General features: G+C 43.5%; 1 protein-coding gene across 2 annotated transcripts in view; it reads right to left on the bottom strand.

Moving 5' to 3' along the window:
- Positions 1–17,927, bottom strand: part of Rnf217 (ring finger protein 217) — a 100,414-nt gene that overhangs the window by 57,089 nt on the left and 25,398 nt on the right. The window contains exon 2 of one of the 2 annotated variants that reach the window (XM_063235041.1): positions 2,436–2,537. The exons of the other annotated variant lie outside the window; for it this stretch is intronic. Within the exon in view, the coding sequence (XP_063091111.1) occupies positions 2,436–2,537 (102 nt within the window). The remainder of the gene's footprint in view (positions 1–2,435; positions 2,538–17,927) is intronic. 2 annotated transcript variants of the gene reach the window in all.

Genomic DNA, 17,927 nt, shown 5'->3' with positions numbered 1-17,927 from the left:
CTTTATGCCATTTATTGAAAAGTGGAGATGAAAAATGGCCAAGTGAGTATCTAAAATCAGATCTATGAGGCACAATGCTTTTTGATTTCTCCGGCTGCCTCTCCGTGAGGTAATGCAATGAATAACTGGAATATGAGTAAACATGGAGAATTTTGCTGTATCACTACTCCAGGAGTCACATACTTTTCTTCTACTATATTAATATGAACTAGGTATGGCAGATGAGCAAGAAATATAACATGAAAAACTCTGCATAAAGAGAGTCAAAATTTTTAATTTTTTGTAACCAAGTTATGCCCTCCTCCAGGAACCCTTCAATTACCACACTCAAAAACAGACAAGGACACACGTGCACCCCCAACTCACCCGCCTCTACCTTGCTCTTGCCTTGGTTCTGCTCTTCTGTTCCTAATAACCACTCACTTGTCACCACCTGTAATATACATTTGTTTCCTGTTTCTTTCCAGTAGAAGATAAACTTCAACAAGCAGGGATTTAAAATTTCAAAAAGCATTACTATGTTTTAAATAAACCACAAACAGTTTATGATCTATGGAGTAGGTGATCCACAAACATATACTGACTCAATAAAGAAAATCAAACATACATGTCAATTATTTCTAATATGTTACATCCTTTTTAAAAGTCTTTAAGAAAAATCAAGATGGAAGTGATTTAAGGAACAAATATTTAATATTCTATATCTGAAAACCTACCCATAACAAAGACTGTGCTGTTCAAAAATATTTGATTACAAATTCTGAAAGAATACTTTACATTTAAGGAGCTTTGAAATAGCGATTTGAAAGGGAGTGGAATATAAACATCAAACATACTGCACATGAATGAGAGATTCGAAGTAAAAAATCAAATCAAATCATCAAATGTAACTTATGACAATATTAGTAATACAGGCATATTATAAAAGTAGAACTGATTTTAATTCCTCAGGTTATTTGCTACCATATTTTGTTAAGGAGCAACAAGGGAAAACGTTAAGAACAAATTCCTGAAAATTTCAAATAGAATACATTTCTATGAAACAGGAAACTAACACTTTTGAGAAGTACAATACCTTGCTTGCAAATCTACCTTTGTAAGTGTGGCTCATATAAAATTATAGTCACCATGAAAATGTATTTTAAGTAGAAGCCCAAATACTCTTAATAGGCACTAACTCAACTGATTGATAAAAACATCTTCCAGGAAGTGACAGAGTACATTTCCAATGCTACCTCAGGGAATACTGTGTTCTTTAAAAAATTCTGTCAGGTTAGCTATTCTAATTGAAAAATACTCATTTCTATGCTGAGCAGGACAGTTCTTAGTTATACTATCTACTTTAGGATTATGTGTACATTATTTTAGATATTTGCAAATATCTAAAATGACCCAATTCCTTTTTGTTCCTTCATAGTTTTTAATGCTTCCTTTTACACTCACTTTCTTTTCTGAATGAGTAGATTCCAGGTATTCAGCTACCTTTGACTGTTTTCATTTAACATAGGTTTTTAGTAGATTCTCAGTGTTTCCTTTGAAACGATGTGGATTTTGATTTTTAACAAAGGTATCTGGCCAGCACCTCCTGTTGTAACCCCTTTAGCTTAGGCTACCATGCTTATGAAGACAAAAGCTAAAGGACTCAAAACTAAAACTAAGCCTTCTTAATTAAATTAAAGATGACTTTTCCAAAACACCCTTGCTCTTCATGAAAATTTACTGTGTCTATTTTACCAAAAGATGCATCTCAGTATATGCTTTCAAGCAGCAGCCAAGTACGTGATGGGGATAATCTAATAAAAGTTACTACTAAGGCTGAAATAAGAGAATAAGAAACAGAAAATCACAAGATGAGAGGAATAAACCGGGGTCAGGCCGTATTGGGTCTAAAAACTCAACTCAGTATTTATTCTGGTGCAGAAAGGAATCATTTGGTCTCTCCGAGTTTGGGCTCGTTATTTTGTAGGTAAACATAACCAGGCCTCCACTGTGAGGCTAGCTTGAGGGCAGCAGGGGACCGAGGGTGCCTGACCACAGCAATGTTAAGTGAGCGGTGGCCACGGCCCGTGTGTGCCCAGAGGCCGGCAGCCCATGACAGTCTGTGCCTTGGGGCCCTGGTTTTCTTCTCTCCCTGAAGTGTAGTCAGCCCAAGACAGAACTTGGGAGTAAATGTCATCCTTGGGCTCTGCTTCTTCCTTTTCTCACCCTGCCCGCTTCTTCACTCTTCACTCCCCTCCCACTGCTGCGCTGCCTTTGAGCTTCACTGTCTTCCGAGGTGATTTCCCAATTTGAAGATTCTTGCTGAAGGATCTAATCCTGCGTGCAATCAACGGCTCTCTGTGTGGGTGGTGATATTCACAGAGTTTCCACAGGCTTGCCCCCCCGGCTTAGTGTGCTCCCCTGGCCAGATCATCAGCGCGGAATTTCACCCTCACCTTTCTGAGTCTGGTGGCAGTTTTAAGAACCACGTCAGATGGGGAAGGTTGGACTTTGAGATGGACAGGTTCGATACCGCGGTGGAGTCTCCGGTCGGTCTCCTGCACACAGGTAAGGCAGTGCCAGGGAAGATGCCAAAGTCACTTCAAGCCCTGAAAGCCTGCCCCCAACCCCCCGGAGGAGGGAGGAGCCCAAGTGCCCTTGTAGTAAATTCTGCTTATGGCGCTAAGCAGCCAAGTCCTAAAGAGTCAGCATACACTAAACAAAAGCAGTTATTTTTGTTCCCCTTAAATTTGCAAAGGTCAAGTATTTTTCTACTCAACAAATAACTTTTATTGATTGATGAACTTCTGATCAGTTTCCTAGAGAGCCTTTGTGAAACGGTTTACATCAGGAGGCCAGAGTGATGATGCTCGCAAATCTGTGAAACCCACATTCTCTTGAGCTACCTCATGAGCTGCTTATCTAGAAGCCAGAATACTGCAGACCTCTCCTGTCCCCTTAGGACTTCTTAGTTAAGTCAGTTCATGCATTCTACCCGATCAGCGCCCAACAAGGCTGAAACAAAACTAAAGTGGACTGTATCAAATCAGGAATGAGCCCAGAATAAAATAAACAAAAACCTGGTAAATCACTATCCTTTTGTAGTTGCTGGGAAAAAGAAATAATTTCTGGTCACAATAAATGAAGTTCACTTCTCAGTAATTCCATCCTCACTCCTTTAAAGCAAATACTGGAGAGGAAGGTAAGAAAGTGTGCTCCTCTCTTTACTGCAGCCAGTCTAAACTAACTGGAGCCACCTGGTATCTAAACTTGTTAGCAGGGTCTGTAATATAACATGGGTGAGGTGTGTGAAAAATACCGTGTTCAGGGCACCCGCAGTTTTTGCTAAAGTTTCCCCCAGTGCAGATGGTGCTCGCGGTTCACCTCTGATCACAGAGGGGAAGCACAGGCTTCCCAGCTTGTCCATGTCATTCAGAGCCAACACATAACAGAAAGAAAAGAAACAACGAAAATGAGAGAAGAGTGAGGGAGGATGGGAGGGAGAGAGGGAGGCAGGAAAGCAGACTGCAAATATGATGCAAGTGGAGGGCAGAGCTATGTCACAGCTGTAGCTCCACGGGGAGTGCACATTCATTCTCTCATTCTCTCATTCTCTCTCTCTCTCTCTCTCTCTCTCTCTCTCTCTCTCTGTCTCTCTCTCTCTGTCTCTCATGGTCACTTTCTCTCATTCATATTTAACCTCCTCCCCATTTTTCCTGGAAAGAAATGGCATTGTCTAAAAGAAAATTCTTCTGCTTCCAGGTAAGTGAAAAAATAAAGCAGCAGCTCTTGCACGCTCCATGTACAGAAGCCATTTGGGCTGGAGGTGTCTGAAGAAATTACAAGGGCACCTGTGACAAAAATCAGTGTGTTGCTTCTCTGCAACCTACCTTTCCTGCCCTTCCAAGAGATGGCTTAAGGGCATAGGGGGAAAGAGAGTTAATTACACAACAGCCCCGATCTCCTGATGTGTAGCTTTACTGGGGTGTCAGCGATAGTCTCCTGAGTATGAGCAGAGAAAATGGTACAAAACCTTTCCGCGCACAGAAAATCTGACACCTCTGCTCAGGGAAGCACATTCTATCCCATTCACTTCTTCCCTGGGAACCAGTGATATAAAGTTACAGGAATGAGCTACAAAGTTACATTCAACAAGGTATCATTTTCCACTTCTAGGTGGGGGGGATGACAACAGTGCAGATGTCACTCAGGAGTAACTAATGTTTTGGTGTGTTGCTAGTGGAAGAGCAAATTACAAACCTTTTAGGGAAGTCATTCATTGATTTCCATTCAGTACTATGAATTGAACATATAAAATGCATTGTTCCACTAGCCACAAACTCATTAAAGTACTAAATACAATAGAATATTTGTGCTAGCTAATTAAGCTTCAACTAAACCATGAACATCTCTAGGATTAAAAAATAAAACAAAACAAAAGGAAATCAAGGTAGCCCCAAGGCAGGGGCCAGGTCCACACAACAGCTAAGGTCAATCAAAAGAGGAGCAAGAAGGTCTTTGCCTGAGTTAAATGCCAAAGATACTAAAGAGGTGTTTGTTTTGCTAGAGTTCACAATACTCTTATGTATTAGTCAACTCTCCATGATTACAGCAAGACACCTGAGATAATCAGCTTCACAGGAGGAGAGATGCATTTGGGATCATAGTGTCAGAGGGTTCAGTCCATGGCTGCCAGCCGTGGGGCTGCAGCCATCATGCTGGAAGGGGGAGGCAGGCCAAGGTGCCTGTTCACTTGAGGACCGCTTGAAGCAGAGGAGAAGCAGGCAGAGGTTGGTCTCCTCCCAGCATTACCTCCAGAGCATCCCAGGATCTAACTCCTTCCTCTAGGTCCAGCCTCTTGAGGCTTCCCAGATACCCAAGAGCACCAAGACTTCAACATATGGCCCTTTGGGTAGCCTCTGAGGCCCACAACATGGTACCCATCAGTGCAGGAGGTTTCTCCTTAGCCCTAACTGAGACAAACTCCATTCCTAGAAGCAGGGAATCTAGGTTGGACAGAACAGGGCTGGGGGCTGGCATGGTCACATTCACAGCACATCTGTCATCACAGCTGGACCCCACAGGAGGTGACATGGTGGATCCTCGACTGAGCAGTGGCTTGTGCTGTGAGTACTGCTTCTCCAGCTTGACCCACGAGGGACACCACATCACAGTGTCAAAAGCAAAGGTGACATGAGTGTAGGACCCAGGACAAGGAAACACAGTGAGCACAAGAAGTATGCACCCCACACACTGGTGATGACAAAACAAAGGGAGACTTTAAACAAATAGGAACCTTTCAAGAGATAGAGGGAAGAATAGAAACTATTAAACAGAACAATCAGGTGGAAACAAAAGAGATTCTACATAAAAAGCACAGCCATTAAAATAATTACACTGACAAGTTGATTTATAGGCTAGACTGAATTGAAGGCGGAATAAGTAAACTGGAAGATTAAGCTCATAAAATTATCTACAACTTAATATATACATACATGCCAATAAACATATATAGTAAGGTTTCTATATATCCAGCTGGTGTATGTTTCTCATGAAAAAACAAATCCAAAATACTGACAAGGTTTTACACACAAAGATGTTTACTATGAGTTCAATTTTAACGTAAAATTCAAAACTCAGAAATAATGGCAGTGTTCATTCACTTAGACAAATAGTATGCTTCAATTAAAATGGAGTGTATGCCAGGTGTGGTGGCAAACGCCTGTAATTTTAGCACTTAGGAGGCTGAATCAGATGAGATCACTGTGACTGTGAGGCCAGCCTAGGCTATGTGGTGAGCTCAAGGCCAGTCGGAACTGCACAGTGAGACCCTGTCTTGAAAAAACCAAAACATGAAATACAACATCTGAAAAAACTGGAACATGCATATGAAGTAAATCTAAGGGGAAAAAGCATGCTATAAACTTGTCAATAATTGCAATTCAATAACATGTACAGAAAAATTAACTATCCGCAAACTAGCATGACAGCAGAGACAGTGCAATTATACCATATTTTTCTTTCGGTAGCCCTCTAGGTAGGAGTTAAGAAGTATTAATTGCCTGCATTAGGCAATTTCTTTAATTAAAAATTTTCAACTCTTGAGTTAGAGTTTCAACTGTTGAGTCATCATAATGTGAATTCTGGAATCTCAAGAGAAATTTTCCAAATCTCAAGAGAAAATTTCCAATCCCAATACACATATCTACAAGGTAAAGCAATGCTCTGGTTGTGAGCTTCAGCCTCTTGGCTCACACTGTCCTAGGTACCCTGTGGACAAAGCTTTCCTGCCAAAGCAGAGCTCCCAGGAAAGACCTCATGCTCTGGCCACCTGCAGGACACTCAGGGTGACAGGCACTTTCCAGAGCCCAGCCCAGTACCTTCTAAAACATCTTCTCAATTAGGAACCCACCACCAGGTGCTCACAAACACAGTTTTTCTTACCTATTCCTCAGGAATTTAGGAATGGTATAAATGACCTTCAAGCACACTTTGAATAGTTTCTAGAAAAAGTGATATAAACCAAGCCTGAATTTCTCACATAAAAAATAATTTTCCGTAACTCCTAACTGTGCCCCAACACCTTCTGTTCTACAGAAAACCATACTGAATTAACTAATAATCTAGACTTGAAAACTGTCTACTGCATATTTTAATCAAAGAGAGTAACACATATTTTTGTGCTGATATCGATTCATATTGAGGATGTAACACGGTATATAGAATTTTAGCATTACTTCCGAAAAAAGTTTTCAAGATTTCAAAAGTTTAGGGTGATGGACAAAATCTCTCAAAAGACTTTAAAGCCAGACCTTCCAGACACTTCGGTGGTGACCACTGGATGACCGTAAAGCGGTCTGCGTCCTCTGGCCTCTCCTGAAGAGGTCTGATCAGACTGCCCCACAGCCTGCAGGACTGCAACTCCTCTGCCTTCTCGCCATTGCAGCGGCTGGGGAGTTCACCTTCTATTATACAGCACCCGTCTGTAAACTGCAGACTCTCAGGAAGTCCATGCACAGATTTTACCTTGAGGCCTCAATACGCTCAAATTTCAGTGTCCAGAAATGCAAAACACTGTTGCGACTCAGGGTGCTGAGTGCACAAGACAAGGCCTGTTCATCGGGGCCAGAAAGCTTACAGCCGACTCTCCAGAAAGCAACCTATAATTTCCTTATGTCTACTACGAAGAAACTCGAAGGCTGAGCGTGCCTGTGGGTAGGAGGCTATGAAACAAGTCTAGATTCGCACTGGAGTGCTGGTCCCTGTCCTGTGTGTTGCCTCTATGCATTTCTAACTGTGTTTTCTTTTCCATGAAACCTCTGCAGTTAACATGACACAGGACCATCTGAAAAGCTATGGTCCTTCAAGGAGGCTCCCTGGAGCCCTGCCCCCTCCAGAGAGGCCGCCACGCTCAGAATGCTTCAGCATGCTCCCTGGAGGACACCTCCCCAGGCGTGCAGGACAGTCCCTCCTTTGATGGTGAATCCATCACTCGTTCATCCTCCCTGGCTGCAGCTTCTCTGTTCTGCTCCTGCATCCCAGCTTCCCCTTGCACCCTTCCTGCACCCCAACACCTGAGGCCCAGCAGCCCTGGGTCACCCAGTTTGCAAGCTATGCTCACCATTCATATCATCCTCTACCAGATCAGAGGCAGACACCTGTCCCAAGCTGGAAAGTGAGCTGAGAGGACAGGGAGCCAGCACCTGGTGACAGCCACTCCCAGGCTGGCTTCCATGTCCCGGTGTGTGTACCAGGGCCAGGGTTAGCCCCAGGCCCTGTACCAAGACTCATGTATCTGGTAAACCCTGGAGTCTGCCTAACCTTTTCCGACTAGTCTGCTTTTCAAAACTACCTCTGAGGAAGGGAGCCTTACTTTTATCGCTCAATTTTAAAGGGGAAAAAAGTTAGCTCACCATTTTAAAAAGATGATGCGAATCAAAAATCTAGTTGAAAACATGTAGACTTTTTCTGGATCTTGATCTCACCTGGCTGCTTGATAATGATATTCACTGTAAGTGTCAGGCGCAGTTAGTTTTGAATTCTCATCCAAAGCCTTTCCTGATTTCTCTGAACCTCAAATTACTGTCCAGGGACCATGCGCTGCCAAGTATGGTGGCAAATGTCTGTAATCCTAGCACTCCAGAGGCTGAAGCAGGAGGATCTCCTTGAGAGGCCAACCGGGGCTTCATGGTGAGTTTAAGGCCAGCATGAAATACATAGGGAGACCCTGTCTCAAACACACACACACACACACACAGGCACACACACACACACACAAGCATACAGTGCTTCAGAAGGAGATTTTAAGGTTTAAAGGTCATAGCACAGCTGAAATTGTATGGTAAATGGTATGGTATGGTAAATGATCTGATAATAGACACTCAACAATACTTGTTTTTTTCTTTTCTACAATTATCTTTACTTTTTATTGACAAATACAAATTACAGTTAACATAGCCATTACTTTAGTGTTAAGAATTGAGGTGAAAACCTCTTTTTGAAATTTGAAAGTGCATAATAATTATAATCAACCAATCACCATGCTGTGTGGCAAAATGTCTAACCTTATACTCTGCAACTGAGGCAGGATAAAAGAAAGAAAGATCAGTAGAAGGGAGATACCGAAAATCAGAATCTTAAAATTGTATTTTTAAGACAAAACTGCAGCATTGGGAAGGAAAGGCACTTACCCAGTTTAAATTTTTTTCTCTTCTCCCAAGACCTAGGAAGCCTGAGCTGCCCATCCTCAGCTGCAAACTGGCCCCTTTCACCAGGAGAAGCCCCTATCCTCTCCTCTCCACTATGCCCTCCTCAAGGCAGTGGGGATGCGAGCTGACAGCGGCTGGCACAGACAGGTGGTAGAACACACATCCAGGTTGCTCATCTGGGCGATGCCCCGGGTCCCCGCAAATGCACCTGGCTCTGGACCGTGAGGATCCTCTCTCCTCTCTCTGGCCCACACCATTTCTCTGAGTGAGCACTTTCCAATTCCAGCCTGGCAAATCCCTTTATGCCTCTTCCACTCATCCTGAAAACTCTTTTTCAGTGAGGAGACTCAAGGAACCTGCAAACCTGCTGGGGTTAGGGACCCCAGGACCATGTCACCTTTCACCCTGCTGCAGATGATGGTGTAGGTACTGCTGTTTTGGGCATGGAGATGGGGTCTACTAACTCCTGAGCTCCCACTATCTGCTGGTGACCCCAGGATTCCCAGGCTCAGAAAAGCCACAGAGCTCTCTAGCTGCGAGCAGCAAGGGCAGAGCCAGGCTTCATTCCCAACCCAGCTGACCACTGAGCCAGGGCTGCTGCTCACCCTGACCCACTTGCTCCATTTTTTTCATCTGAGCAATGAAACTGGCAGCTTCTTGACTGTGCAGCTAACAGAAGCAAACTTGCAAAAGCCTCCAAAATGGTGAATACATTGTATCAACCTAAGAAGTTAGCAGTTTATCTAAGAGACTCAGCAGGGGGCAGGGTCCTCACTTCCAAAACATCTTCATTCCATGAAGGAGGTGGTGTGGGTGCTCCACCTACCCAGTGTGGGGGTGGCCTGTGTACAGTCCAAGGGAGAAATGCAGGTTTCTTTCCTTAACTTTGGATGTCAGGTATTTTGTCTCAGCAACAAAAGAAAAGTAACTAAGACACTCTGCTACAGGAGACTGTATCTGAAATTGGCTTTAAAAGCCTAAGTCACAGATGTCCAATTACAGCTATGTAAATTGGTGCCCAAAAGGACAGCTGGGTGACTGATACAGGGGAAAAAAAACAAAATAAGAAAAGCGTTCAACTGAGAAGAAAAAAGAATAAAATTCAGTTTCATTCCAATTCATGTAAACTAAATATGAGTGCAAATCTCTAAGGCATATGATCTGTCTTCAAAGTCAGAACTTTAAACCTTATCTACTGTGTGGATATATCTGACTCTTGGCTACTTTGTATGGCTGAGAGAATGGAGACAGAAAGAATAAAGTGACAGAGAGCTCACCACTGACTAAGGTAGGCCATTTAAAATTGGCTACTATTGTCCCTAAATCAATGTTTTTAACACATACCCTTTATAAAGCTTTTCCCATATTCCATTCCCAAGCCTCCTGACTCCACAGCACCCCGCTGCTCTGATTCTATGTTCGCCTTGTCCCACCGACCCAGAGCTATCACGAGGTGCCCAGTCACTTCCTTTGCTCTGACTCTGCAACTCTCTCCTTCAGCTAGACACAATGGAACCAGAGAGTCCACCCTGTTATTTAGCTACTTAGTTATAAAAATATTGTCCCAGGAATGTTCCACTGCAAAAAGGGAGACCAAGTTTCTTAAGGGGCACAAAAGTCACACAGCCACAGGGTGGGAAGGAAAAGAGGAAGCCCTGCGAGAGTTCAAACAGGAAGGCGCTGGAGCAGAGCGAGGCAGATAGCAGAAAGCAAACAGGAAAACAGGGTGACAGCAGCCGTGGATAATAAGGCTAAAAAGAATGCCCTCAGGATCAAAGCCAAGGAAGGTATCCAGGTTGGAAGTGGATGAGGAAATGAAACCAAAACACAGCACAGAGGGGCAAACAATTTTTGTAGATCTCATGAGAGATACTAGGAGCCTGTGGCATTCAGAAATGGAAGCAAAAGCAGGACAGTAATTCACAACGACCCAACCCAGGGGTGCCTGGGACGGAGGGGTTAGGAGGCTGAGGTCACAGGGTTTGCTGATTGCACTATGAGTACATTGTCCCAGCGCCTGGGAAGGGACAGCTAAGCTCCTCAGCAGCCCACCCAGCTTCCTGGCACTCGACAGCAACAGACAGACAGACAGATACTTCCTTCAGGGGCACCAGACAAATGTGCCCCTGGGGACAGGCCACGAGGAGATCATTAGTCTCTACAGCCAGTCTAGAGCTTTCAACCCTACGGAATCGCCCACATGGATCATCCACTAGGAGCCTGGAGTTTGTGAGCACTTCTGTACTAAAGAGCTTGTTTTGTACTGTGAGTAGAGCAGGACTGAAAGTCTACACACAGAGATTATTCAGTTCCTCCTGCATGGTACAGTCAGTCTTTCTACAGGCGGCCTCGAATATAAGCTCCTGGCTGGGCACCACTGATGACAGCCACACTAATCTTCATCTGCTGTGTATTTCCCCACTTATCACTGCTCTGAATCACACCGCTCAGCATTAAAGAGTAATCACTGTTTCCCCTTCTCAGCACTAACCACACAATCTGCACTGATGCATGCAGGATTCCACCCCTCAAACGCCTTTCACACATGGGGGAAATCGTGTACTCTGCCCAAAACTGTAAACCTAGGAAAGAAAACTAAGACGAGGGAGGAATCTGGCTGAGGAAGCTCTGCATCCTAATTTTAATACTAAAAGAACACACTTCAGAGAATTCTTGGGGAGAGACCTACACAATGGTCCAAAATGTATCTCTGCTGCCACGCTTTAAAGATTAGCTGTTTAGGCTGGGGATTTAGCTCAGTGGCATAAGTGTCTGTGTTGCAAGCAGGCAGTCGTGAGTTCAATCCCTGGTACTAAAAAAAAAAAGATTAGCTGTTTAAAGACAAAACATGTGACGATGATATCTGGCACGTTATTAGACACTGAGAGGTGTGACGTTTACATAACAGAGTACACACCAGCCTGGGCTAGACCCTGTGCCCCACAGTTCTCAAGAGAAGCCCAAGAAGCTTGAACCCACACTGGCGCTAACCACCCACCTCAAAGGCACGGCCTCCAAGGCAAACAGTGGCAAGGTGGAGCAGTCAAGGATCAACACACAGCAAGACCAATAACATCAGAAAACACCCAAAGAACACCAGGAAGTCTACATGGAATTTCATGTACGTACCAGCAGAACTCTAACCAAGCTTTTGCTTTATCTCCTCTCTCAGAAAAATCTCATGAATCTGCAGTCACTGCCTAGGAATCCAGAAAAACGTTGGAGCACAATTTAAAATTAGCATTCTGCAAAATGCCAAATCAGTATGGGAAAGGCATCTCCAAGATGGCAATTGGAAATCTGACACTTTACATCCCAAGATCAATTTGGAATGTTTTCATTACATGCACTTAGAAGATATTTTAAAGACACTATAGTGCTGCTGAGTAGAGGCACTTTAAGAACACCTTACGACATTAAAGAAAAAAAAAGAATATACAGTAAGTATGCTATTCTTGAAGCCTGAGGATTTAAGTATTTTAAAAACAAACAAACAAACAAACAAACCTCTTCTTGCTGGAGAAATCCATTTAGGAATATCTCTTCCATTAAGGTTGCATGCTGCTAGACTAAGCGTAATTCAAGACAGAAAAAGAAGACATTAAAATGCAGTCACACATACCCTTAAGTCTCTGACAACATATTTAGATAAAATGTATTCTGAAGTGTCTATTTCTCTAATATGCACACAACATACCATGTTTTCCTAAAATATTTGATTAACAAAACTACCAAAACTTCTTTGGGACATTATGAATGAATAAATATTTAAAGAATAGCTGTGTTTTTAAAAACCACAATACAAATTTGTCTTCACATCATTCTGTATTCACATGAAAGTGACAGTGAACAGGTGTAACTGTCTTCCAAAATCTATACCATGTCCCTGCATTTATACATTTATTTTATGTAATGACCATATGAATGTGTCACCCTTTCTCAAACAAGATTCCAACACACAGTAACTAATGCTGTAGTCAGTTATTTTGTTTTTTTTAAAACCAGTTTTTAAGATACAAATGGTCTTAACACTATTTAAACAAGACATGTCCTTGGTTTCCAGATATTTTAGTCTCTAGATTCTTAAATGTGTAAAACATTTAAGACTAAGATGATGGTGTGGTGTACCAAGATTTCCACCAACTGCGGACAGGAAAGGGGGATGGAGAGGTACATGTAGGGAGTTAAGTCCTGTATGACAGGAACCCGCTGCATAAACCAAGACGGTGGTGGCAAACGTATGGCACGTGAATTGTTTTTAAGACAAAAAATGTTAATGCGTGAGGTTTTTTTTTAAACTCAAGCCTCAGTACTCAGGTTTGCTTGCGGTGTAGACCCTATGATAAAGAAGCGGGTTTTGGTGTGCAGTGTGGGCGCTCATTTGTCCACCAGTCATTGCAGCTTCTAGACCAGATGTGAAGGTGTGAGTGGATTTACCCACGCAGGGTGACCCCACATCTGAATGCCTTGGCACTAGGAGCATTACAGATTTTGGTTCTCAGGGTAAAGAATATTTTCCTGGGTTGCATTCCTCACCTTACCCTGAAATCTGAGATTTAATCTCTCAAATCTGAAACTTTATGGAGTCAGTGCTCAACAAGTTTCAGATGTTGAAACCCTCTAAATTCTGATCTTCAGATAAGTGATGCTCAACCTATAGTTGAAAACAAAAACAACAGGAAAAAAAAACAAAACAAAACAAATCTTTTGAAGGAGTCCATTCAACATGTATTGATTCAGTGCCTATTATACACCAGGTACTGTTTTGGACCAAAATAAGAATGCAACCCTATAGGCACTGTCAGTTAAATGCGGCCAAATGGTCACCTCAAAGTTCATTAAGACAAAAGTGAGGTCCATGGGGACACAGCAGCTCACAACTGAAGGGGCACAGTGAAAATCTAGGTCGAGTTGGGGGTCTGTACGAATATTTGAGAAAACCAGGACCAACCGTCCTCACTTCCGATTATCTGTACCCCACAGTGGCAGAAGGGAGGGACACCAAGTTGGAATCCATAAGGTGGAGAGTAGAAGGGCGAGGGGTTCCCAGAGCCTGGGAGATGATGTATTGGACAGGAGGAGCTGTGAGAAGGAGATGACGGGCTGGGGGACAGAAGGGCTTGCACCTGGACATGCTGAGGCTGGGGTCTCTGAGGAGGAGCAGCTCGCGCTCAGCATCAGGAAAAGGGTGCTGAGATGTGGGGTCACAGCAGGATGGGGTATGGAAGCCCTGCACCATCTCCGAGAAAGGGCAGCAGAAGGCATGGGATCAAGGAAGTCACAGGATGCTGACTAGGCAGAAAAGCTAAAGGGAAGACAGTGAAGAAACAAAGTAACAGAGACCGCAGAGAAGTGAAGGGTGATGAGGATGGAGAGGAAAGGACCAAAGACCAAAGAGTTCAGGGCTGTGGAGGGAGCGTACCCCCAAGACACAGGCACATCCTGTATTTCCAGGCATGCAGACTTCACCCAAGGACCCTTTTGGTCACATGCTGTCACAGAAACAAGACATGGTTGCAAATCAATCAAAAGCCCTGAGACTTTCCGCTCTGACTGCTCCCCTTCCAGGGTCTGCGGGGCCCATGGTGCACAAGCCCCTCCCAGGCCACTAAGCAGAGTGGGAGCAGGGAACACACACAGGCCACTGAGTTCTGGTAGCTCTCCTGACTCTGCTGTCATGGCTGGGTGAGCCCAGGGCAGGAAAAACTGCCCACATGCCTCAAATCCCTCTGCACTGACTCAGCAGGACTCAGATCCCGGGTGAGAAGCGGGGCACAGCTCGAGTGGTGAAGGACAAACAAGGTCAGGAGCACACAGAGGCACAAACTGCCAGGCAGAAAAATCTTCCACCCAGCAAACAAAGAACAATTTAAACCGAGACGTCTGATCAAAAGAAGCTGCCTTCAGTGTAACAGTGAAAAGCTTACCCCACCAGAAGGCACTATTTTTGACAGAACTGAAAGCAGATAGACTTCATCAGTGCATCTGTGCTTATAAGACAGAAACCTGTAGGGATGTTGCAAAGCCCACTGTGAGAGAAGGCACCTGTTTTATGGACTGCACCTCAACTATGGATACTGAAATATACAGTAATCAACTATAGAGGAAAGCCAGGATCACCTCTACAGTCTATCTTCCAAAATTACATTGCAAACCATGCAGTAGCAAGAGAGAGAGAGAAGTAAGGTAAGGCTGCACAAAGTTAATCAAAAGGTCATCTTATTCTAAATTTGTATTGTTGTAGAATCTGGAAGCTCTTTAAGTTGGTTAGTGTTGTGATGTATTTTCCCAATCTAGCAGTTTCACCTGACTCTATGCAGTGATGCCTCTTTTCACAAGCATAATTCTTTCCACGATTCTGGTTGCAAACAGAATCCACTGCATTTGACTGGGTTCTCATCCAATTTGGTTTGTGACCAGAATCAAGGAAAGAATTAAGTTTTAGTATTTCTTGCCTTAAACATGATGTCTACACTATATAAAATTCAGATTGCCCAAGTCTGACCCCTGATTACAGATCTTGCCTTCTGGTGAGTAATACCAGCAGGAAAGCAGGGATAGGACTCCGTGCTACAATGGATTAAAGAAAATGCAAACACTTCAGAAGGGGTGGGGAGCAAAACACAGTGGCAGACAGTACCCAAGTTTAGCATGCATGAGACTCTGGGTGCCATCCCAAGTACGGCACCAACACAAACCAGTAACAACAATAACATCCCATTCTGTATGAAAAGGTACATCACAGATATAATAGAAAAGGAAACTGAAAACCATCAGGATGTCCTTAACAGGAAAGGAACACACTACACTAATGCATAATTAATATTTTGGGTATAAAAGCAGAGTTCCTATGAATCAACAAAGAGTCAGGCCAAGAAATAAAACAAATTGGCTAAGTATAAAAAAAAGCAAAACACAGAAAAGATAAATGAATGATAATCTTCAAAAACAACCAAAAAAGCTCAACTTTATTAAAAGTCATGGAAATACATATGTAAAACTAAGACGCGTTTTCTCATGTTGGCCAAACACTTAAAGTAAGATATGATGAAGCATCTTGAGGTTATGGAGAAACAAGAGCTCCCGTCAGCGATGACACACAAATCAACTGCCACATCCACTTAGAAAAACAACTTAGCAACACCGAAGCACCTCGAAGAGCACAGCCTTCTGAAGCAGCCCCACTCCTGGATAAAAATGTCTGTGCACAGGGCTGCGCGTAAGAGAAACAGGAAGCAATGAGACAGAACTTCTGCAAAAGGGAAGGGGTAACAGATGGAGGGCAGGGCGCAAGAAAAGAATTAATATGTGGTATGTACAGGCACCAACTCCCCACGACGCGTGCACGCAGTATGGGTGCAAATACGCATCCACATGAATAAAAATATTTGAAGTAAAAAGAACAGACACAGTTCATATGGTTTCCAATGTTCGGTAACTAAAGTAAATGAGGGTATACGTAACAAAATGAACTACCAAACAGGTATAAAAATGAACAAACTGCCATCACGTACTTCAATATGGATGAAATCTCCAAAACTTAAATTTGAATAAAATAACCTTCCCATAAAAGATACACCATGTGTGTTTTCATCTTGACAAGGGTGGAATCAGGCTACTCTATAACACTGTTCATGGATGTATACTCTTGTAGTGAAACTGTATTTATAACCAGTCCATAAAAACTAGGGTGCCGATCAGCTCTGACACTGAAAGCACAGGTTGAGTTCTGCACAGGCAGCATGGCAATCTTTAGTGAACCTGTTGTGTTATTTCATATGCACAGAGGTGGTATGCAAACAATTATTTTATTACCGCTTCTAAAACTCTGAGCACATGTTACCTGCACTCATTTCTGCTAGGCTATTTCAAAAAACCCCAATTTTGAAAAGGATTCAGAAGAGCCAGTGGAAGTAGACTGATCTTTCATGCATTATGACTCTGGGTGACAGTACAAATAACTGACAAGTCCCTCTATTCCAGGTTACAGACACAGTCAAGAACCAGTGGTAATCTGTTTCAATACCATCTGATGGGACCGTGTTACACTAAGATATATCTGAATACTCAGCCTCCCAATTTTGCACACTGTGAGTGGCTTGGATTCCAAATTAAATCATCTATTCTTGGATCATCAAACATTCTTGTCGGATACCCTTGATCACTTGAGAACTATTTCTTTCAGACAGTGAGTTTCAAATCTCTAAGGCTGCCAACCATCAGCCCCAGAGCTCATGAAATCCGGGGTCAAGTATCAGGTGATGGTTCAGCAGTGTACCTCCCGTGAGGCTGGGGATACTCTACACCTGTGCTGTCACACAGTCGCCTCCAGACACCAACACCTGAAATACTGCCGTCATCGCTGAGGAACCACGTCATTCATTTTAACTCTTATTAATTTTACTGGAGACTTAAATAGCACCATGGGGCTTAGAGAAAAGGTTTAAGAGACTACAATACAAAATCCCTTCCAGCCCTAAAAACCTTATAATTTTAGATACATAAAACATGGATTACAAAACTTTACTCAAGCCACCATTTTTTTTTAAGTACCTACTATGCAGCTGGCATTCAGGCTTTGTCAATGAACAAAACCTGAAAAACCTTGTCTCGTGACTTAAAATAGTCTTGCAGGGAAAGAAAGACAATGAAAATGAATATAGGAAGTAAAACAAAATTATGGGAAGATACGAATATTATAGGAAGATAGAGCAGATAGGAAATGGGTGAAGATGCTGTTCTGAGAATGAACTGGTGGCCTTTGTGCAGCAGCTGCACAGAGCAGGCGGCAGAAGCAGCCAGGAGCCAGCCAGAGAAGCACCAAGGCGGAGAGAGCACCCATCCCGCCGTGGCCAGAGGCCTCGGAGCCCTGATCTTAGTGAGCCACGGCAGAAGTCACACAAGATGCAGCCACAGACAGAAGCAGAAGGGACCATGGAGCTGCCCACATCAGCTACCTCCTACATTTACCCTGAATGGAGTTTTCAGTGCCTCCTCTGACTTCACGGGAGGTCACTCCGTGAGCTCCAGGGCACGGGCAGGATTCTGCCATTGAACAACCAGGAGAAACGATGCTGGTTTGGTTCAGAGTGGTAGCAACCCAAAGAGTGAGAAAGGGCTCAGTTCCGTGTATCGTAAGGTGCAGTTCGCAGTAGCACACAAAACAGCAATGTGGTGCCCGGGAACAGGCACGGCCAGAGTGGGTGCTGAGGACGTGAGCTAAGCAGCCAGGAAAACCGT

This window comes from Cavia porcellus, unplaced genomic scaffold (assembly GCF_034190915.1).
Source record: "Cavia porcellus strain 051 isolate PalLab524CR breed Dunkin Hartley unplaced genomic scaffold, mCavPor4.1 scaffold_24, whole genome shotgun sequence".
Taxonomy (NCBI): Eukaryota; Metazoa; Chordata; class Mammalia; order Rodentia; family Caviidae; genus Cavia; species Cavia porcellus.
This window is presented reverse-complemented; position numbering and strand designations above follow the sequence as displayed.